This window comes from Paramisgurnus dabryanus, chromosome 13 (assembly GCF_030506205.2).
Source record: "Paramisgurnus dabryanus chromosome 13, PD_genome_1.1, whole genome shotgun sequence".
In the NCBI taxonomy this organism is placed as follows: domain Eukaryota; kingdom Metazoa; phylum Chordata; class Actinopteri; order Cypriniformes; family Cobitidae; genus Paramisgurnus; species Paramisgurnus dabryanus.
Window position 1 is genome coordinate 7,276,064 of NC_133349.1, and position 21,954 is coordinate 7,298,017.

At 38.2% G+C, this 21,954-nt stretch overlaps 5 protein-coding genes across 6 annotated transcripts; 3 read left to right on the top strand and 2 right to left on the bottom strand.

The window, feature by feature from the left end:
• Positions 1-709: 709 nt before the first annotated feature.
• Positions 710-3,197, top strand: LOC135789100 (telethonin). Its single transcript, XM_065298712.2, has 2 exons — positions 710-960; positions 2,456-3,197. Exons 1-2 carry the CDS (start codon positions 824-826, stop codon positions 2,844-2,846), a joined length of 528 nt encoding a protein of 175 aa, XP_065154784.1. The 5' UTR covers positions 710-823; the 3' UTR covers positions 2,847-3,197.
• ccdc127a (coiled-coil domain containing 127a) lies at positions 3,181-5,164 on the bottom strand. Its single transcript, XM_065298711.1, has 3 exons — positions 5,096-5,164; positions 4,282-4,405; positions 3,181-4,151 (listed from the first exon to the last, which is right to left on the bottom strand). Exons 2-3 carry the CDS (start codon positions 4,394-4,396, stop codon positions 3,439-3,441), a joined length of 828 nt encoding a protein of 275 aa, XP_065154783.1. The 5' UTR covers positions 4,397-4,405; positions 5,096-5,164; the 3' UTR covers positions 3,181-3,438.
• A 729-nt stretch (positions 5,165-5,893) lies between these two features.
• Positions 5,894-7,273, bottom strand: mrpl32 (mitochondrial ribosomal protein L32). The gene is made up of 3 exons (XM_065298710.2): positions 7,085-7,273; positions 6,445-6,626; positions 5,894-6,194 (listed from the first exon to the last, which is right to left on the bottom strand). The coding sequence occupies exons 1-3, from the start codon at positions 7,191-7,193 to the stop codon at positions 5,943-5,945; spliced, it is 543 nt and encodes a 180-aa protein (XP_065154782.1). The 5' UTR covers positions 7,194-7,273; the 3' UTR covers positions 5,894-5,942.
• Positions 7,274-7,493: 220 nt separating this feature from the next.
• psma2a (proteasome 20S subunit alpha 2a) lies at positions 7,494-9,933 on the top strand. Its single transcript, XM_065298709.1, has 8 exons — positions 7,494-7,591; positions 8,253-8,329; positions 8,520-8,652; positions 8,845-8,967; positions 9,060-9,141; positions 9,258-9,331; positions 9,429-9,486; positions 9,640-9,933. Exons 1-8 carry the CDS (start codon positions 7,551-7,553, stop codon positions 9,754-9,756), a joined length of 705 nt encoding a protein of 234 aa, XP_065154781.1. The 5' UTR covers positions 7,494-7,550; the 3' UTR covers positions 9,757-9,933.
• Positions 9,934-10,411: 478 nt separating this feature from the next.
• LOC135789043 (ATPase family AAA domain-containing protein 2-like) lies at positions 10,412-21,930 on the top strand. Of its 2 annotated transcripts, none has more exons than XM_065298619.2 (28): positions 10,412-10,725; positions 11,395-11,513; positions 11,630-11,682; positions 12,202-12,352; positions 12,673-12,754; positions 12,843-12,933; positions 13,110-13,268; positions 13,381-13,492; positions 14,180-14,284; positions 14,512-14,620; positions 14,699-14,814; positions 15,301-15,475; positions 15,576-15,664; positions 15,900-16,059; positions 16,189-16,279; positions 16,663-16,977; positions 17,221-17,341; positions 18,012-18,198; positions 18,274-18,459; positions 18,622-18,757; positions 18,836-19,032; positions 19,120-19,279; positions 19,496-19,618; positions 19,704-19,862; positions 20,187-20,630; positions 20,771-20,904; positions 21,179-21,307; positions 21,770-21,930. In XM_065298619.2, the coding sequence occupies exons 1-28, from the start codon at positions 10,588-10,590 to the stop codon at positions 21,800-21,802; spliced, it is 4,074 nt and encodes a 1,357-aa protein (XP_065154691.1). In that variant the 5' UTR covers positions 10,412-10,587; the 3' UTR covers positions 21,803-21,930. The 2 variants fall into 2 exon arrangements, with proteins under 2 accessions (XP_065154691.1, XP_065154690.1); XM_065298618.1 differs by having other exon boundaries at positions 10,413-10,725; positions 11,377-11,513.
• Positions 21,931-21,954: the final 24 nt, after the last annotated feature.

Below are 21,954 nucleotides of genomic sequence, written 5' to 3' on the forward strand. Positions count from 1 at the left end.
TATTTTTCTTTGTTTTTAGGGGTGAAATACAACCTGTAAGAATCATTGTTTGATCTGTCTTAATCGCATTAAAAACAATTGTTTGAAACACTGTTGCTTAGGCTAAATTTAACAATGGCCTCATGGGAATCCTCACATCTAAAGAGGGGTCTGGTTCACCAGTAACTCAAGAAAGAATTGTTGATATGAGTGATGGATTATGTTTCTCACCTACAGTAAGCATACATGAATCTAGCAGAGTGGTATGAGGAGACATATTTCTCTGGATTCCATAGCAACAGTATGAGAAGCATCCCATAATGCTGTATGTGCTCTTCACGACCAAGACAGACAAAAGATCTTTCCAACATTAGACGTGTCAGATAAATCTGCACCTTTTTCTTAGTTTATTTTTTATGTCAGGGATGGTTTAATTTTGCCGTCACCAATCATTTATTCATCCGTATGTATTTAATTTGAACAGTATATACACATAGAAAAAGTAAACAGCATTTTGTTGCTATCCCCAGTAACAGGACTGTTCCACATAGGACAGGAAAGCTGAGATCAGATGGGGCATTTGGCACCACTGACCTGCTGGTGGAGCTGTGTCTTAAATGTCAGTTAAACAGACTTGGAATTAGTGGTTAGTACCTCATCAAACTAAAACAATCTGTAAACACTTCTGGGGTCATGATGGATTGATGGTAGGGTTTAAAAATAGCAACAAACCTTTATAAGACACATTGGCACAGAAGAAGTAGCACTTAGAGGATATGGCTTACGCCTTTCTGACTGAAGTAGAATTAAGCTTATATTAGTTAAGAGTCCATAACCAGATGAAATGCACTGTCTGAGCAGGACACCCAGGTCAAATCTGCTGAACTCCTACAGTGACTTCCAGGAGACGGATGAGATTGCCAGAGAATCATATGAGGCCACCTGGTTAGACCTGATGATGGAGACAAGACCAGAATACAAGTATGTTTATATTTGCTGTATATGTTGGTAAAGTGTTTTTTTTTTTAAAGACTATAACTTTAAGGGACGGTTTCCCGGACAGGGCTTATCCTAGTCCCAGACTAAAATGCATGTTTGAGCTTCTTTAATTTAAAAACACCTTGTCTTGTTTAATTTTAACATATTTTGTTGACATTGTTTTATCTTAAGATGCACACTTGTGTTTTTTGTAAGGTATGTTTGTAAAAACTTAAAAGGGACATTTCACAATACTTTTTTAAGATGTAAAATAAATCTTTGGTGTCCCCAGAGTACAAATGTGAAGTTTTAGCACAAAATACCATATAGTTTATTATAACATGTTAAAATTGCCACTTTGTAGGCGTGAGCAAAAATGTGCCATTTTGGGGTGTGTCCTTTAAAATGCAAATGGATGATCTTTGCACTGAATGGCAGTGCCGTGGTTGGATAGTGCAGATTAAGGTGCGGTATATCCCCTTCTGACATCACAAAGGGAGCCAAATTTCAATTACCTATTTTTTCACATGCTTACAGAAAATAGTTACCAAAACTTAGTTACTGGGTTGATCTTTTACACATTTTCTAGGTTGATAGAAGCATTGGGGACCCAATTATAGCAGTTTAACATGGAAAAAGTCTGATTTTCATGATATGTTCCCTTTAAGTTACCTAATATTAATAAGTTACCTAATATTAATAAGGCCTAGTCCTGGATTAACCTAAACCTTAAGATGCACAGCACTATTGTTTTTTGTTAAGTTTTTTTGTAAAAACTACTTAAATGTCCTAATATAACCAAGTCCTAGTCCTGTATTAATCTTTCCCAGACAGGGTTTATCCTAGTCCCAGACTAAAATGCATGTTTCATCTTTTTTTTAAAAAATATTGCACTGACATAATAATTAACAGTGCCTTTGTTTTGTCTCAGTATGCACACCAGTATTGTTTTTTGAAAGGTGGAAACTTCTAAAATGTCCTAATATAACTAAGGCCTAGTCCTGGATTAATACAGGATACAGGATACTTTGTTCCCCTGGGAAAATCTTGAATACATTATTTGTATGGTTAACCAAATCATTTTATTTAGAACAGTGGTTCTTAAACTTTTTCGGCATGCAGCCCCCTCCTTAAGTACAGTGCATCCCTTTGTGCCCCCCAAAGAAAATTAAGGACATAAAACATTCCAAAACTTAAAATTTGTGTACAAGTACAAAGTGTACAATGTAGTGCTATTTGTAAGTAGCCTTATTTTTAATTTTTTTAGGTTTAATTACACAGAATTTATGATGAATTTATTTATTTTATCAAATGTGATTAAACTGGGGGCCCCAGGCACCATCTCAGGGCCCCCCAGGGGGTCATGGCCCCCAGTTTGAGAATCATTATTCCTGTGTATAGTTTCTAAGGACACTTTCACAAAGTGCATTGTTGTAAAGCAGCTGTATAATAAACACTTTATCATGTATAACCTCTTACTAACTTCTGTTTTCCACAGGATGACGCGCTTTGAGAAGGACTCTGTGAAGAAAGAAAGCTATGAAAGCAAACAGGTGGTTCACTTCACAATACGCAGATTCCCAAACCAGATGCTCTGCATGGGAAGAGAGGGTGAGACAATGCGGGAATATCAATTACCTTACAAAAGCATTCTCCCGATACCAATATTTGTGCCGAGGGGCATCACAAAGCCTGATGTGACCCGTGAGCCTTCTCCCACTTCTTTGGACACTGAGACTATTTCAAGAGGAATTTGGCCTCAGAAGAGAGAGATTTCATCCATCACCGACCATAAGCCGATGGTAATACAACCTAGGAGTCTGGAGTTCAGAGCATCCAGCCTCATATCTCCACCGCAAGAGTTGCATCGTTCCCAACGTCGGGAATGATGAGGTGACGAAAGCTGTGGGGGGTGTGATGGGTGAACTCATTCCTATTTCTGAAGACTTATTCACAGCACAAGGGGTGTGAGCATGCGTTTATTTATTTTTATTTTGAGAATACACAAAAAGTATTTGGACACCCTGACAAAGGTTATCAAAAACGTCCTAAATTCTTTTTAAAACGTCAGCTCCTTTCAAGGTCATATGGGTCTCTTGCATATCTTCTATACTACTGTAAATGTTATAATTCATCTTCCAGTGTCATTTACACATTGTTTCTGAACTGTAATTTAATTTATGCCCATTTATGTGCATTATGGTACAAAAGAACAATAAACCATTTTGATTTATTTAAAATGTAATTTCTTTTTTATTTCAGATAAGTATTTATTGCACATGCCAGTAACAGCGAATAATTATGTTTACATCTTCAATAATGTGTGGTACATAATGGCTTACGTTGAACTAACAACTCCATAAACAATTCATTTTTATTCATCTATAATGTAGCCAATGTGTAGGGTTGTAAGAACTGTGATCCAAACAAATAAAAGAAGCATAAAGATAAGTTTTTTTTGTGTGACCAAAATAGAAGTGTTCATTTTCTGAAATGATTGTCAAAGAATTTGCCCAAGTTTGTTGGAGCTCCTTTAAGCGCCTCCTCCGCTCTCCTGTGTTTCTGCAGGGTGACCTGCAGTTGCCAGTACCTGAGATACAACCACATCAAATTTCCATTTTTATGTTTATCCGTGTTTAACAAATATGCACAGTGTGTGTCCTTCTTAAAAATGTCCCTGAGATCATCTTCTAAATTCAGCTCGGCACCCACAGGGTCTGTTGCCACTTTCACCAGCAGGTTCTTCTCCATCTCCAGACGATGTTCCCGTGGCAAAAAGATGCTGCAGAAAGCGTCCTGCCTTTCCACTAATTGTATTTCCAGTTCCCGCAGCAAAGCTTGAGCCTTTCGCTGCCACTCTTTTTCTCTGTGCAAGGCCGTTCGCAACGCTGCCCCGGCCACACCGGACTCCAGCAGCTGATTTTTCTCCTGCTCCAACTGCTGCCGTTCCTCCTGAAGCTGCTTTCGTTCTTCCATGACCTGCTGACTTTGAGAGATCAGTGCTTTCCTGTAGCCCTCCACGCGGTGGCGTTCCTTCTCAAGCTCCAACTCCAGATGCGCCGCCGTCCGACGGTTTTCCGTCAGGGTGTCCCTGTACTTCATCTCCAACTGTCTGGTGATAGCTGCCATGTCGCTATCATACTTGGCTTTCGCATCTTGGATCTGTTTCTCTGATTCTCGAGTCCATATCCAACCTAGATAAAGTTAAACCACACAGAGTTTACTTATGAACTGTATGTAAATGAGCTACATGAAGAAAATTTGAAGTCAATAGTTAATGAATTACACGATTTCCCTTTTATTTTTTGTGTGCTTGATACTTACGAAATGCTGCAAGCCCAATCATGGGCACCAGCAGGGCGTAATTCCATCTACCACTATCATCTGGACCTGGATCTGGTCTAATATTCCATTGTGGAGGATCATTTAGGTTGTTCATGGAGAAACTCTGATCAGCAGCAGAAATTGAAAGTATATACTAAATGTATATTTATGCATGGCTGATTCATTTGATGCTTTGAACTGACAGCACACTGTCTATATTTCAATTAAATACTGTTTTCCATCAGTAAGATTGATCAGCTAATAAGAATTAACTCAAAGTGGCGGTTTCCCGGACAGGGTTTAGGTTAATCTAGGCCTTATTTATAATAGGATATTTACGTTAGTTTTTACAAACAAAACAGTAACGTTACATGTGCACATCTTGACACAAAACAATGTCACTAATATATGTTAAAATTAGACAGTGCAAGATGTTTTGAAATTAAAGCAGCTCAAACATGCATTTTAGTAAAAGCCCTGTTCGGGAAACCGCCCCAAAGTGTTGGTTTAACAAGTGTTGTTTTGTTAAACTGACAGGTGAGTTGTACACGTGTCTGTTTTGGGATGCCGACGTATTGTATCTGTCATACTTAAAACAAACCATAACACTGAACATATAAAATATTATTATAGTTCTGTAGTCACTTTTTAATCGTCATAACGTTAGCCTCATATGAATGACCCGCAGCACACCCCTAACGTTACACAGCTACAAATAAAACATGAACAGTAGTTTCAAAATTATGCGCATTTATTTAACGATATATACAGATAAAATTAATCTGTTCAAATAGTTACTCTTCCATTTGCTTACCTTGAACAACCTAAAGTTATAAACATGCGATCCTTGCTGACAGGCACCGAAGAACAAATTAAAAACACCGAAGAGTCCATTTAGATTTGTATGTGGGAGTTCTGTTTTATTCCTATTTATCTCAATGTATTAAATAACTAATGGACAGTTATAGGTAATTATAATATTTTTTTCAATATTTCTTATTATATGCTTGTACAAATTATTTTATTTGCTCAAACTTTAAAATTATTCAAATAAACACCCCCACGAACTGCTTGGTTAGTATAGCCCTGAAGGCGGGGCATGTGGGATTCTAGATGCTCCTAGCGGCGCATGAAATGCGCAGACTCAAGGACATGACTATGCAGTGAATGCAGCATCCAAACTAATAATGAGCATTGTAGTTTTGACAGCCACAACTCACTGTAAGTAATAGAAAACTTTTTTACACCACTTCTTATTGCATATAGATGTACTTTACTTACACTATGATCTTTCTGTTGTGTCATCATTCTTTTTCCTATATTTAAAATATTTAAAAAAAAGTTGCAAAGCTCTACAGTCGGATGTTTCACAACCTTGCATAACCACTGATAAATACGATCAGTTTTTCTATTAGAAATTGATGCCTGGCAATAATATTAGTTATGAGATCTTAGTTACCGTATTCTGAAACAACTGCATTTCATATATTATAAGTAGTTATAACTTCATAGTGGCATCACCTGATCTAAGGAGTGATGATCAAACATAAAAGCCCTACTAAAAACTCACTGAGGTTCCAATATTAACTAAAAAAGACAAAAAGAGTTCATGGACGTGTTAAAGTTGATATTTATTAAACAAAAAAAGTCAAGAACATATATTACAAGTGAAACCAATATGGACGTTTCCTGCTGCGCTCTATTATTCTCTTGCTCTTGTCTGCTTCCGAAGGAGTTTCATTTTCATATAAAACAACAGAGTCCACAGCAGGAGTGTTAAGAGGTCCACCTTCCATGATGGAGATCTGCTTTCGTATCATTCCTGTCTCCTTCCTGACCTTTTCATAGCAGAATCCACACAGAACATGCTTGAGTTTCATGTTGCCACACTCGTGACACGGCTCAATATTGTTCTGGAAGAGAAGTAAGCAAATTATGAAACATAAGAGTTAAATAAAGTCATGCTGGTTCATCCAAACTATTTTCAATTCCCAGTAAGTCCATGGACTGACAAAATGTATACCTCTGTAAGTCACCCTGTAAGAGTATCAGCAAAATGCATAAAACTAAACATAGTACAACACATTTGTATCGATGTTTAATGCTTTTTAATGTACTAATGGGCTTGTTTATTTAAAAATAAAGGAACCAAAAAGTTCTTACTTTGACTTCTATCAGTTTATTTGGGTTTCGTCTTCTGCAACGATTCACTTCGATGGTTCGTCTCTTTTTAGGAGCTGCCATCCAGAAAATGCTGTCCAAAAGACTTGGCTCTGAGCTTTCTTCATCACCATTGTTATGGGTTATAGGGAAAATGCTGGGACCATTCACTGCCAGAGCTGGACCTGAATGCATCAATTATTTGTTTGAATTATTTAAACTATAATTCAAATGCGTGGTTTAAATGTTTTAAACACACAAGCATTTCAAACATACATGTCACTCAATTTACTATCAATAAATTCTTCATAAAAGGTATATAAAGGCATAAATTATGCTTTCTGAAATATTGTGCAACCTAAACGTATTTAGTAAGCAAAAAACAGTGGCAAATATATAAAGATGAATAGTTTAGTCCCTTAAAACTGGAGTAGCCTTCCTCTCACATTACAAACATAAAGCCATGTGTCTCCTTAAAACACTTTATACAGCAGAGACTGGTGACATTAAAACAGCGCAGAGAATGATAAGAAAAATCTAAATTATGTAAACATTCAGATAAAGATGTGATATGAGTACATATACAGTAGTGATATGAACGGATAAGTAACACATGGCACATTCATTTAGTATGTCCACTTACCAAGGCTCCTGTCAAACCCCATCGACTGCGCTAAACTGAGCTCCAGTCGCTGCAGTGAAGATCTGACAAACTGAAGTAAACCCGATAACGACATTGTGATTTGTTTCATGAGTTTATTCCGACATGTACAGAGCAAACATCCTCACGGTCACTGCTAAGCGTCACATTGCGCCTGCGCTTGATCGTGTGCCGGTGAAATCTGGGAATTGCAGTTCAAGTATCGTTTATTTGTATCGTTGATTTTGAAGGTAAACAATGCGAAAACGTAAATAAAATACTTTGTAGGTACTCTTTTAAGTGTTTTTATCTTAATGTGCATTAATGATTCTAACTAAAGAAGCTGGAAAATAATATAAACACGAAGAATTTATGTGTGCACTTCATTACCCACATTTCCCTTCAGTGACGCTACCGACCAATCAGATCAATTAAACGTCTATCGTCATTTCCCTAACACAGCACCGCCATGGCAGAAAGAGGGTACAGTTTCTCTCTTACCACATTCAGGTAATTTTATTACTATATTATTTCATATACTTTGTTTACCAGGGTCACAACGAGTGTGTGTTTTATCACATAACAAACCCCGAGACTTAGAAAGACCTCAGTAAATCGAAAGCATTGATTTAATATCATCCGGGCATTGATGCAGAGTCACTGTGTTTGTAATGCAGTCCTACTTATTCCTGCTGCTCATCAGCTTTTATCAGTAGAGTGAACTAAATGGATAATGCATCACACAATAATTATTTTACCACTCTTTGAAGTGTTTTACATTACTAAACATGGTTTTCTCTTTGTTATTTGAACTTGATTTTACTTTCACTTTCAGTGTACCAGAGGACGCTTTTCATGTTTGTCCATTTCATATATATGCATGTGACTTGAAAATATATATGACATGAAAGCATATGATTAAGACAAGAAGTTCCCTCTTGTCATTTATGTGTTTTAAATGTGTTATTTACTTAAAGTTATTTAGGAATCTAAATGCAAGCTATTTAAGCAGTGGTACCTCCCCCTGTTTACATTCACTTGTTACATTAGAGATTGTGATTATGTATGGAGGAAACATTTATGTATATCTGTATATTGGTTGTTTCCGCAAATGTCCAGCATAGTGAATCTAACTGGAGATCTTGATTAAATCTCGTCTATTTGTGTTCAGCCCTTCAGGGAAGTTGGTTCAGATCGAGTATGCTTTAGCAGCTGTAGCGGCTGGTGCTCCTTCAGTGGGAATAAAAGGTATGTGATGATTTTTTTTCCAAACTTTGCACATTTTCAAATGTAAAGAATTTTTTTCTTATTATGTATTTCTTAGATGTGCCTTATTGTTGGATACAAAGCTAATTGAAGCAAATAATGGGTCTCATTGGTCTGTTAGTTTTCACTGGACTACAAGGTTAATCTATTTATTCCGATTTCTTTTTCACAGCTTCAAATGGTGTTGTTTTGGCTACAGAAAAGAAACAGAAATCTATTCTGTATGATGAGCAAAGTGTTCACAAAGTGGAGCCCATAACCAAACACATTGGTATGGTTTACAGTGGCATGGGTCCAGATTACAGGTACAGATTTTCAAACTTTATGTCCTATATAAAACTCTTTAGAGGTGGCAAGTACACATGATAAAGGATGTTGTTTTATAGTATTGCATAATGTAAAGAGCATTTTTAAGTTTTGTAACCTTTATATAACAAAGTTGGTTTATATGGCCAAGATGATGAGTTCGGTAAGAGTTTTGCCTTTTGTGTATGCAGGGTCTTGGTAAGAAGAGCAAGGAAACTGGCACAGCAGTACTTTCTGGTGTATCAAGAGCCTATACCTACAGGCCAACTTGTTCAGAGAGTGGCCTCTGTTATGCAGGAGTATACACAGTCTGGGTATGCCTTCTAAAGATTTATGTTAAGACTTATGTCAGGTTTCTGTTAATTATAAATGTCAATTAAATATATATGATGCTGTTTATTCACAGAGGTGTGCGGCCATTTGGGGTGTCCCTTTTGATTGCGGGCTGGGATGAAGACCGCCCATACCTTTTTCAGTCTGACCCCTCGGTATGATATTTCTTTTGATTTCACAATTTAGTTTTTGGTTTTAACTTGGTTTTAATATATAGCTCTCCTCAGAATATATTTTGTACTGTGTTAAAATGAATTTCGCTCTGTTAAAGGGAGCATACTTTGCATGGAAAGCCACAGCAATGGGAAAAAACTACGTGAACGGAAAAACATTCCTTGAAAAAAGGTATGAAATGCTTTTCATATACCAGTTCGTTCCATTAAAAGAATTATCTTCAAAGAGCTTAAAACATTATTTGATTTCCTTCATCTTCCTCTTTCAGATACAATGAGGATCTTGAGCTGGAAGATGCAATTCACACTGCTATTTTGACTCTTAAGGTGATAATTCCCAGCTCCAAAACTGACTCCAGCCATGTTTGCTGGTTGTTAAAATAAATCCAGTCATGTGTTGTACATCATAAGTATTTGCATAGATCTGAATTGTCAAATGTATCTTTAATGGCAATTTGACTGGTATGTATTACTTTACAGGAAAGCTTTGAAGGTCAGATGACTGAAGACAACATCGAGGTGGGAATCTGCAATGAAGCCGGATTTAGGAGACTGACCCCAGCGGAGGTGAAGGACTATCTTGCCGCTATTGCTTAAAGTCATTGCCCTTATTAATTGCAGATTCAACACTGATTATCTTGTTGTCTTCATTTTTACAACTTGTTAGTACTTAATGATGAATTTGAAAAAATGCAAAGATTCATCGAAGAGTGTATTGTTTATATTTTGTTTTCTTTCTCACTGAAGAAAAAAATAAATGTCTTTTGAAATCCTGTTGTCTGTTTACTTTTTTTGTACTGTTGTTATACAATGTTCAGATAAAATGTTTCAGATTTATCAGTAACAACAAAATAGATACAGTGTAAAAAAGTTTTATGGTAAAGTTTGTTTATATCTTTCCTTTTAATGTCACCTGAAATTAAAAACAATACCGCTTATTTGCGCCAGTGTGTGTATCAACAAACAAGCTTTGAGGGGGTTTGCCCTGCGTCAGCCAATCCTAATCTAGAGAGTTACGTCACTTACGGCGCGCCAAAAATTACTCCAAACACCTTCCCCAACGTAATCCTCCGCGATAACGTATGCTTGTGTAGATAACAATATATAAGTCTCTTTTGTATCTGACACATTCAGCAGTTTCTTCTATACAATTTCTTAATTTCAATCGCAACAAAATATTCACACTATAAGGGCGAGGGGCTTTGTAACTCGGATCTATTTTATGTCTCATCGGCGCATTCATGTGTTGCGCCGTGTCCTTCGGCTGCCAGTGACGTTTGTGGCGCCAGAAATCAAGGAGGAGCGCTCCACAATTTGAAAACGATGCGCTGTCGTTCAAAGTAATCGGCTTATTAAAATCTTGACAAACACTTTATACAGTGAGTTTTCCTGCCGAATGATTTGAGAGTCTTAGAAGGCTCATTAAGGATGGTGATGCTGCGCGGTAACGGTGATATGGACTCGAGCGCGGAGTTTCTGTCCCTGAATCCACCTCAGAGAAAGTCCGCGCGGCTAAAAAAGACTCATGATGACAGTTTAACGAGTGTCGACGACAGTCCTGTTAATGTAAGTCTGTTATTTCTCTTTACATTTACCATTGTGTTACAGAAATGTATGTTACCTGGTTAGTTAGCAAAGGCTGGCTCATGCTATTCAAAGTTTGATATGGGCCGGTAAAAGAGCGCGAGTGTAACGTTACTTTGCACGAGCGCGCTCAAATGTTTACTTGACCAAAAACAGACAAATTGACCTGCAAAGATTTGTATTACAAACAAATGCAGATCTCTTTAAAAGCTAATATGTTAAGTACACTTTCTGTAAACTGACAGTAAAATCATCTGCTCAGTCAAAACAAAGTTTGTTGAGCGCGGCTAAAAGCACCAGCCGGTGCCAGGTCGCGAGGCGTTTGTTGATTCAAAGCAATTTGATCTGCAAAGTTACATCGCATTTACATAGCAATATGATAAAATCCTTAATGTGGGTTGTTTAATCAGTAATTGATAATAATCTTACTATATTTTGATAGTTGACATCATGTCAGTCAGTATCAAGTATGACATACAATAACAAAGCAGTAATGTAATGCAATTTAATAACGTTACACAAGCAATGTAAGTTAGTAAGCTAAATAAGACTCAGCAGTAAATTTTCAATAAATGCAATACACTGCACTATTGTAACACTGTCGTGGCCAACTGTTTGAGATTTGTTTTTAAGGGATTTTTGTCTGTAAAGGAGGAAAACAGCATGAGGAGCAGAGCCCAGAAAGGAAGACATGCGGTCACCTTTGCTGATATGAATGGACAAACCGGCAAATCCCCTACAAAAGAGGAGATAAAAGGAAAGCATTTAAGGTAGGATGGTGTTGGGTCTTATTTTTGGTGCTTTTATATTTGTTTATTCTAAGAACATCCTAAAATGATTATTTGCAACTTATGTATTGTTCTTTAATTGATTGATTTGTTTGTAGGAAATCACCAAGATTTCAGACAGATGGAGAGAGATCTGCAGATGAACACACAGGTGGGCATGTTAGTCTGTATTATAAATATTAGAAGCTGTTTACACCTGATATTAAGATGCGTTTTGGATATTTGAATGCGATCGGATATTAAGTGGGCAACGATGAAAACCGTTGTAAACTGGGTGTAAAATGTAAACAGCGCACTGGTAAACGTGAGGAGGAAAAGCTCTCATTTGTCATCTATTAGCTGGTGGCAGTAAATGTAAGTTTATAACCATAGTAAATGCGAATGGCATCTCAATATCACTGCGGTTAAATGCATACGCGGGGACGTGCATCGTCTACGGTGAGCATCGTAATTTCTGAAGGTGCAATAGGTATAAATATTTTTCACAATGTGGGGCATAGCTTAGCCCAACGTAGGGCTTACACTCAACTTTTTTATGTCTGGCTGGTGCAATGTGTCTATCTGGTCCACATTGTGATCCGATCGATCTTAATACCAGGTGTAAACAGGGCCTCAGACTCGATTTTGTTGGCTGATTGCTTACTAAAAAATTATATGTTACGTTGATCAGATGAGGCAGAATCGACTCCAGTTACTAGGAACCTGCGAGGCCGGATTCAGAGGCAGGAGGACGACAGCGCTGTAAGACGCAGCTCCAGGATCACAAGATATAGCCATCATGCCAGGAACCAGTCGGTCCTTTATGACAGGCTCATTACAAAGTATGAATGAAAATATAAAACTTATATTATTTTTCACTGTTTGTAAAGACAGTGACTAATTTAAAAGGACTGTGTGTAAATGTTGTGTACAGACACCCATGTCTTTTAGTGGAACAGATTACATTACTCGCATCCCATACTCACACCACTCTTTGAAACAATGTTGCTGTGTTGGGATAGCATAGACAATCACATTTTCAGAGTAAGGTTTTGATCGGGGCATAGTGTTTACACATTTTTAGGCTCTAATCTACGGGCTCTAATCTACTGAGGGATATATTTAGCCATTTTGGTTCCTAATTGTTGTTCGTATATTTCAGCACTGCAGAGGCTGTGCTTCAGAAGATGGATGACATGCAGAAAATGCGTCGACGGTTAAGGAGCATGGACAATGAGAAGGAGGTGCGTCATAATGTTGTTCACTGACTCCTCCAAGTGAAGTTGTAATCAGCTTGGATTTCACTTGACTGTTGTGGTGTTTCTTTTGCAGAACATAAGAATTTACCCTGGAACCAAGAGGAAGAGGATCACAAAATCTTCAGAGAGTGCACAAGAGGAGAGTTCTGACAACCACGAGAATGGTAGTTAATAAGAACCTCTAATCTATGCTACCACTATAAACACATCCTGAACAAGTGTGTCCAACACTGATTTATATCACTGCTGAATCTACAGTCCCACAGCATAAAAATACACTGGATTACAAAAATGTATTTAGACCACCAAGTCACATTTAAAATTAACATTTGATTTTCAGAATACAGTGATCATGACGAGGAGGATGAAGAAGGTGAGGGTGAGGAGGAAGAAAATGACGAAGAGGATGAGGATGAAGATGAGGATGAGGAAGACCATGGAAAACGCTATGATTTCAGACAAAGAAAAGCTGTTGTGCGCTACCAGGCGCCCCTTGAAGGTTGGTATTATAGTATGTTTAACAGTCTGTGCATTTTATGTAGAGGTCAGTTTCTTAATCAATCGTTTAATTGACTTTTACGTTGGATTTAAATGTAATTTTTGAATTACAGAGCCAAAGAAGCAGAGCATTTTTTTCAAACGTCACTCCACTCCGATGAGAAGAAGATATTCCTTTAGTTCTGCAGGTCCAAGGAGCCTGTACAATAACAGGAGGAGCACCAGGTCAGCATTAGTCTTCTGACCTATAGTGTAGAAATATGTTGCAAACACATAGTTAATTTGCATACAACTGTTATGCAAATATAGGCTAATAGATTTCTTCCTTGCTGCGAATTTGTATAGGGGATTCTGTCTGTAATAGGTTACACTGCATGGACCCTAAGATGTCACTTTAATATTCAAAATTTTAAACACAAATTAGTACTCCTAGACATAGATGTCAGTAGAGTTATATGATACGTACACAAGACATTTACAACTTGCCAGTCAGAAGTAATATCAGTCGCTTCCTTGCACTGTAGTATGCATATAGTGATTGCAGTAGTGCTCATTTATTTTTTTTGTGTACTTGTCGTGCTGTAGTACAGGCAGAAATGAGAGTGCTGGGTAAGGACAAACTTCAGTAAGATCTTCAGTAAGCATATCTGCATGTGGTAAAATTGGGGATCTTTACTGTGAAAGCACAAATTTTACTATATGTCACCCTAATTTAATGTATACACTGTATGTATGTATGTGTATTTTACATACACATACATTTTATGCACGTTCATATGGTTGTATCTTTGGGAGAAGGAGAGGTGATGGTGGCTGGACACTTTGAAAGTTGGCTCTTGTTTTTCTCAAATGAAAGCATACATGATTTTGTATAGTTATGTTTCTTGGTCTGTGGCTTTTGTCTTGCCTTAGGAGAAGACACGCCATCCACAGTAGTGACTCCACATCCTCTTCTTCCTCTGATGAAGAAAAATTTGAAAGACGAAGAAGCAAGAGTCGTAACAGGTCAATAAACAGGTAAAGAGCTCATTTAGTCATATGAAAGCAGGTTTTTGAGATTTCTGAGTCTTATAAGGCAAACAAGACCATCCAGATCATGTGTTTTTATTTTGCTTTTGCTTTTCAAATCAAGATAAGCTGTACCCATATATTTTTCATAATGATTTTGTAGCATTTTAATATTTCAGAACGTATTAAACTGTCAATGCATGTTATGAAAGAAACTCATCAGTTTTTCTGTGCAGATGCCTTCCTATGAATTTACGGAAGGAGGACTTGTTGGGAATCCACAAGGATAGGATGAAAGTTGGAGCGAGTCTTGCAGATGTGGATCCAATGCAGATTGACCAAACGGTATGTTTTGTCGTTTATAAATTAAACTTTAAGAACTGTAAGAATGCACTTGTTTGACACTTGGATTTGGGTGTGCAGGTGCGCTTTGACAGCATCGGTGGTTTGGGCAGGCACATATCTGCGCTCAAAGAGATGCTTGTGTTTCCTTTGCTTTACCCTGAAGTTTTCGAGAAGTTTAAGATTCAACCTCCAAGGTATGGTGTCTGATACTTAACTTTTTTAACAACAGCACACACTGTATAAAGCTGAAATATGTTTATTTTATGTTAAACATTGTCAACTTATGCCAATTATGTCATAAGTTGACTTGAGTGTAAACACTGACTCTGAGGTGCTTTCAAACCATTGCTCTGTCCCAGCATGTCTACTGGCTCAACCAGGGGTGTGAGTTTGGGATTGGATTACCTGTTTACCTGGACTTAAATATGGCAGATGGGGTGGAGTTGTAGAGGAAAACCTTTTTGAAAAAGGTCTTTGTTTTTGCAGCTCCGTTAAGTGCCTATAGGGGTGCTGAAATTACATACTTTACCTTTTAGATATTTATTATTTGTTTGGCCGGTCTTTAAATTGGTGGCAAAAAAGATACTAGTTAAAACTATCTGATAGGTTTTATGGGAAATGCTAAATAATAATAATTTAAATATATGTTGATTTGTGGCATTCTTTACTGTTTGTTACAGGGGCTGTCTGTTTTATGGCCCTCCCGGGACAGGAAAGACTCTGGTTGCTCGAGCCTTGGCAAACGAGTGCAGTCAGGGTGAAAAGAAGGTGGCGTTCTTTATGAGAAAAGGGGCAGATTGCTTAAGCAAATGGGTGGGAGAATCTGAGCGACAGCTCCGGCTCCTGTTTGACCAGGTGAACATTTCATACAATAGGATTTGATGGTCATTAATAAAGCCTTTTTTTATCTCCCATAATTACACATTATTATAAAGTATTTCTGTTTATTTTGAAGGCATACCAGATGCGTCCGTCAATTATTTTCTTTGATGAAATCGATGGCATCGCACCTGTTCGGTCCAGCCGACAAGACCAGATACACAGGTATATTAAGAAATAAGGCATGAGAGGCCATGCTGTATCATGAATACATTTACATTTAGTCATTTAGTAGATGCTTTTGTCCAAAGCTATTTACAAATGAGAAGCAAACAAAAGAGCAATAGTACGTAAGGACTCTAAAACTGGTCTCCGTTAACCTAACCTTTTATTTTTTATAAAAGGAAAGATTAGGGCAAATTGAAATAAGTCCTGAAAAGTGCTGTTTGTTTGTCTGTAGTTCCATTGTGTCCACACTGCTGGCTTTAATGGATGGTTTGGACAGTCGTGGCGAGGTGGTTGTTATCGGCGCCACTAACCGTCTGGACTCCATAGATCCTGCTCTCAGACGACCCGGACGATTCGACAGAGAGTTTCTCTTCAGCTTACCTGATAGAGAGGTGAAAGCTCATGGCTTAAAAGTAGATAGATACATAAATGTGATATTCCACCCATGTCTGGGTTTCACTTAAATGTTATTCAATTGAAAAGTGAAAGGTTAGTCTACATAAAATTGTTACTGGTTGCAGGCTCGTAGAGATATTTTGAAGATCCATACGAGGCAGTGGGACCCGCCGCTGTCTGATGCATTTCTTGAGGAGCTGGCTGACAAATGTGTTGGTAAGAGCTCCTGTCCCATCATGTGAAACATCTTGATTAGCTCATATCAGATAACAGCTACTCTGTATCATCTTTCTCTGGGCCAAAACAGATGCTGATGGGTGTTTCTGGGGTACTAGGTAGCACTGTTGTTGTGTTATAGTCCTTTCCTTATACATTAGCTCACACTCTTTAGTATTATAACATTATCTGCAAATTAGTTAAGTTCGTATCATTTCACTGGGAAACATAGTCACTTAAAATGAATGCTAATTAACTTTCACAGAGATTTTAAGGTGTGTTGGTTTACTTATTAGGTGCTTCATTATTTTTGCCAAACATTGTATTGTTCATGAGACTGAAGCCAAAAGTCTGAAAATGTAACAACCTCTCTATACTCCCAGGTTACTGTGGCGCAGACATCAAAGCTGTGTGCGCAGAAGCAGCTCTGTGTGCCCTTCGTAGACGTTACCCACAGATCTACACTTCCTCTCAGAAACTCCTGCTGGACGTGGAGTCCATCAACATTAGTGGCCGGGACTTCCTGTCAGCCATGAGGAAAATAGTTCCAGCCTCTCAAAGAGCGGTGGCCTCTCCAGCGAAAGCTCTTTCACCTGTAATTGAACCCCTGCTCAGCTCTGCCCTCAGTAATGCCATGGAGATGCTGCAAAAACTTTTTCCTCATGTAGAGCAGAGCCTCAAGAAGAACAAACACCCTGGTACTTTATAATAACCACTGGTTTATCATTCATAAACGTGTTCAGCTCTTTTGATAAACTTGATATTAAGTAATTCAGTATTAGGGGATTTTTTAAACTTTAACTAGAAGCTTTAACTGGTAGTGTGCTGCAAAAATCAGTCAACCAGCAAAATTAAGCATTGCTCTCACAATTCGTTTGTCAAACTTTGAACAACATGAAAGAGATTTTATTACCTTACGCTTTCTGTATTTTCTGTTTCAGAGGGCATGTCTGGCATCTTAGAAGATCTACTACTGAGTGAAGATGAGGGGTCTTCTATGTGCATCACTAATAAAGGCCAGAAGACCACTGGACCTGTACCATCTGCACTCCATCTGAGCAGGTTATAGATGAGAGAAATGTGACTTTCATATAGGCCCTGTTACACCTGGTATTAAAGGGACACTCCACTTTTTTGAAAATATGCTCATTTTCCAGCTCCCCTAGAGTTAAACTTTTGATTTTACTGTTTTGGAATCCATTCAGCTGATCTTGGGGTCTGGCTGTACCTTATTTCAAACTTGACTCTTCTGTTGTTACATCGTATGCTAAGACTGACGGAAAATTTAAAGTTGCGGTTTTCTAAGCCGATATTGCTAGGAACTATACTCTCATTCTGGCGTAGTAATCAAGGACTTTGCTGCTGTAACATGGCTGCAGGAGGCACAATGATATTATGCAGCGCCTGACAATAGTCCCTTGGTAACTTTTCATAGCAGGGGACTTTTTTGGGGCACTGCGTAATATCATTGCGCCACCTGCAGCCATGTTATAGCAGCAAGTCCTTCATTATTACGCCAGAATGAGAGTATAGTTCCTAGACACATATCGGCTTAGAAAATCGCAACTTTACATTTTCCGTCGGTCTTAGCACACAATATATTCTGGATATCTTTAATATTGATCGAGTAAGATAATGTCAAAGATTGAAATGAATGGCTGATTTTATTGCTCATTTAAAATTAAATTTTGAGACTTTAGCCTGGTTTTCACATATGTTGTCTGTATTGCAGAAGCACCCAGCAGCAGCCCACCTCATTCAGACCCAGACTGCTGCTCTGTGGGACATCAGGCTCTGGTCAGACTTCACATTTGGCTCCTGCTATTCTTCATGCTCTCGAGAAGTTCACGGTGTATACACTTGACATAGCTGTACTGTATGGGGTCAGTTCCTCCACACCAGAGGAGGCTTGTGCGAAGGTGAGAACACACCAAAGCAACTAAATTTATTCTTGAGGTCAAGATAATGAAGATGACTTTGGATATGTATCTCAGGTTTTCTGTGAGGCGAGGAGAACGGCTCCCAGCATTCTGTATATTCCTCACATCCAGCAATGGTGGGAAACCGTGAACTCCACGTTGAAGGCCACATTCATCAGTCTCCTGCAGGACATCCCATCATTCTCCCCCTGCCTCCTGCTTGCCACGTGCAGCTACCCTCACCAGACACTTTATCCTGAGGTAGTACTGCATACCAATACTGGGGCTTGTTAGTTAGAGAGTAAATCAAACAGTGTGAAACATGCAAATCTATCCATGCTGTCTGTTACATGATAAAAAGAGCACAACGCCCTATTTGTATATATTGGAATTGTATGGAAACTTTTGTGCTTTGGTTTAAAGGTGCAGGACCTCTTTCATGTTGAGTACGGTGAAGTATTCAACGTTCCACTTCCTTCTCGAGCAGAGAGGTTTAGATTCTTTCAGGATCTTATTTTAAATCAAGCTGCGAAAGCCCCAACATCTAAAAGAGAAGCGGGTAAGTGTTTTTCTATATTGTACGTCACGTTTCTGTGAATGAAAATGTGCTTCACTAATTAATTTCTTTCCTTCTCAGTGCTCCAGGCACTAGAGGTGCTACCAGTAGCCCCTGCACCTCCTCCCCGTCAGCTCTCTGAACAGGAGCAGCAAAAGCTAGAAGAACAGGAAGAGAACACGCTTCGGGAACTCCGCCTCTTCTTGCGGGATGTCACTAACAAACTGGCACAGGACAAACGCTTCAAGGCCTTCACAAGGCCAGTAGACACAGAGGAGGTACCTGCAGGTTTTCAGGACCACATCCCTACTGTGTCAGCTCTCCAGTGTTGTGCGATCTCTTACCTGTTGTTTTTATTGGGACAGGTTCCTGATTACACTACAGTCATCAAACAGCCCATGGACCTATCCACCGTTATGTCCAATATCGACCTGCACAAATATGACACGGTGGCTGCTTACCTGCACGATGTGGATCTGATCTGGAAAAATGCCCTTGAATACAACCCAGACAAAGACCCCTCAGGTGAGCTGATTTTACGACTTTTAAAGAATGAGGAATGATGCAAGGCAGGCTTATACATTTTATGTACTGCAACTTATCAACTATAAATACATCCTATCCGATTATCAAATTTTTGGAGTCAACTATCACTTATGACTGCTCTTGATCCTAAAGTGTATTTTACAATCAATGCTCACCTTTTGTGTCATTTATTTGTTACCCTTGTGTTTGTAACAGATCGGCTTATAAGGCACCGTGCTTGCGCTCTCAAGGACGCTGTGCATGTCATAATCAGAGACGAGTTGGATGAGGACTTTGAGAAGATCTGCACCGATATCAAGGAGTCACGCATGAAACGAGGTTTCAGACTGCACTGATGTTTGCGCTGAAGTTATATTTAGGTTTAAATACGACTGTGGCCTTCACTCATATTTCACCTTTGCAGGCTACACCTCCTCTCGGTTCACTCCTGCTTTCTACCACGTGCTGCCAAAGGTCTCTGCACCAGTGGAACAGAAGATGAGCGATCCACCACCCAGTAATGATGTTGCACCTGTGGCAACTCCAACAACAATGACAACACGTCACACTGGAAATAATACAGGTGACTGACAAATATGACACACGTGGCCTTGTTGTTGATGACGTTGTATCTTGTAAAATGTTAAAAGACAATGTGAGTACACCTGGTAATCAAAACAAAATTTTGAACAGAAATTTGACCCTGTACATAAAATCATCCTATATAATGTAAACAACATTCTGTGAAAATAAAACCTTCACAACTTTAATATTGACTGAGTTAGGCCATGTCAGAGATTGAAATTAACAGTTGACCAAACTTTAATGCTTATTATTTCATTAAGCACGAATTGAAAACAGTAAAGTTTAAGGTCAACAGATCATATTTTAATATATTCATCCACAGCTTCACAAAAGAAAAAGAAGAGAAAGAATGCATGGTCAAAGGGCTTTATCCGCAAAAAGAAGCAATCCTCACATTTGAACTCTAGAGACAACACAGCCGATTCAGGGGACGAAGAGGAGGATGAAGAGGAAGATGAGGAGGAAGATGGAAAACCAGCCGAGAGTGAACATGCAGAGAAATTAAATGGTACAGAATGTATGGAGGTCGATGGCTGTGCTCGTGCCAAAGACCCAGGAGAATCAAATTCAAACACTGGAGTGCAAAATGATCACAACACTAACGATGCAAGACAACATGATGGTGCTGCTTCTGAAGCGGACAGAATCGTGAATGGAGATGCTGTCCAGAATAGTGATGCCACAGTCGGCCAAAATGACGTCCAACCAGCTGAGAGCACCAAGTCGAAAAGGGCAGAGCTGAGTTCAGAAGAAAACGCAGGAACAGGTTAGTCAATCACAAACACATACTGCAAGAAAATGAAGAATATCAACAGCATTAGCAGCAATAAAGCTGAAGTAATCATTTACTACTTAAAAGCAATGCAAAATTAGCATTTTTGTCATTTGCATTTATTTGATGTTCAGAGTTCAGACTTAGGAGGATGACGAGAGGTTTTAAGACCCAGGCTGAACAGCAGAGTCTCATCAGTGTGGATGCTGCCATGAAGATCCTAGAGCAGAAGAATCAGCCTCTTATTGTGGATCACAACAAGCTGAAAGTAAATCAATTATTTATTTAATACTTTTCTTCTTTATTTGTATACAAAACCACAATTTTTTATTTTTATTTTTTAGTTAATTTTAAATGCAAAAATGCTGTTATTGTAAAAACCTTGAGTTTAGTTATGTATGTATATATTTGTATATGTATGTATGCACTTGAACTACATTAGGAAGGCAATATTTCTTATCATACAAACTTTTTTGAGTCCATGTTCACATGAATTAAATGTTTTGAAAAAGTTTAATCTTTTCATTTCGTTTTTGTTCCAGGAACTTCTAGAAAGAGTTGTGGACATGACAGAGAAATATGAGGTCAATCGTCTAGAGAAGCTTTATGCTCTGTTGTGCCAGAGCATTTACAGACACAGAAAAGACTATGACAAAACTGCACTTATTCTGGTACGTTTAGAGAATGAAGAAAAAATTCTAATTCCTTAATATAGGGTGACCATACGTGCCATTCTCCCAGGACACGTCCAGGCCAGGATTTCTAGTGCGTATTCTGGAAGTCGTATTTGTCGACTGCATACGTCATAGAGGATTTTATTGTTATTACAGAAAAGCAACTGTTGCATTTTAAGGTAAGAATGAAACTACGATTGTATGTCTTATGTTTTTAACTGAATGGCTAAATGTATGCGGTCAACAAATACGACTTCCAGAAGATGCACTGAAATCCTGGCCAGGACGCGTCCGTGAAGAATGGCACGTATGGTCACCCTACTTAAAACTATGCTGTTTTTATTGATTGTACAGTAAATTAAAATCAAAACGATGTACATACCATCATTTTTGGTTATATTTTTATATTTCAGATGGTTGTATGTACCTGCTAAATGTTTATTTGTCTTTCTGTTACAGGAGATGACAAAAGAAGTTGAAAATTTCTTCTAGATTGCTTTTTTTATATTACATGAACAATACATTATATTTCTTATAAAACACTTTTATAAATTAAAATGAGCTTATTCTGTAGACATGTATTGATTATTGTTGTTCATATTAAACACAGACTCATTTGGCATCGTTTTTTGTGGTTATCATTT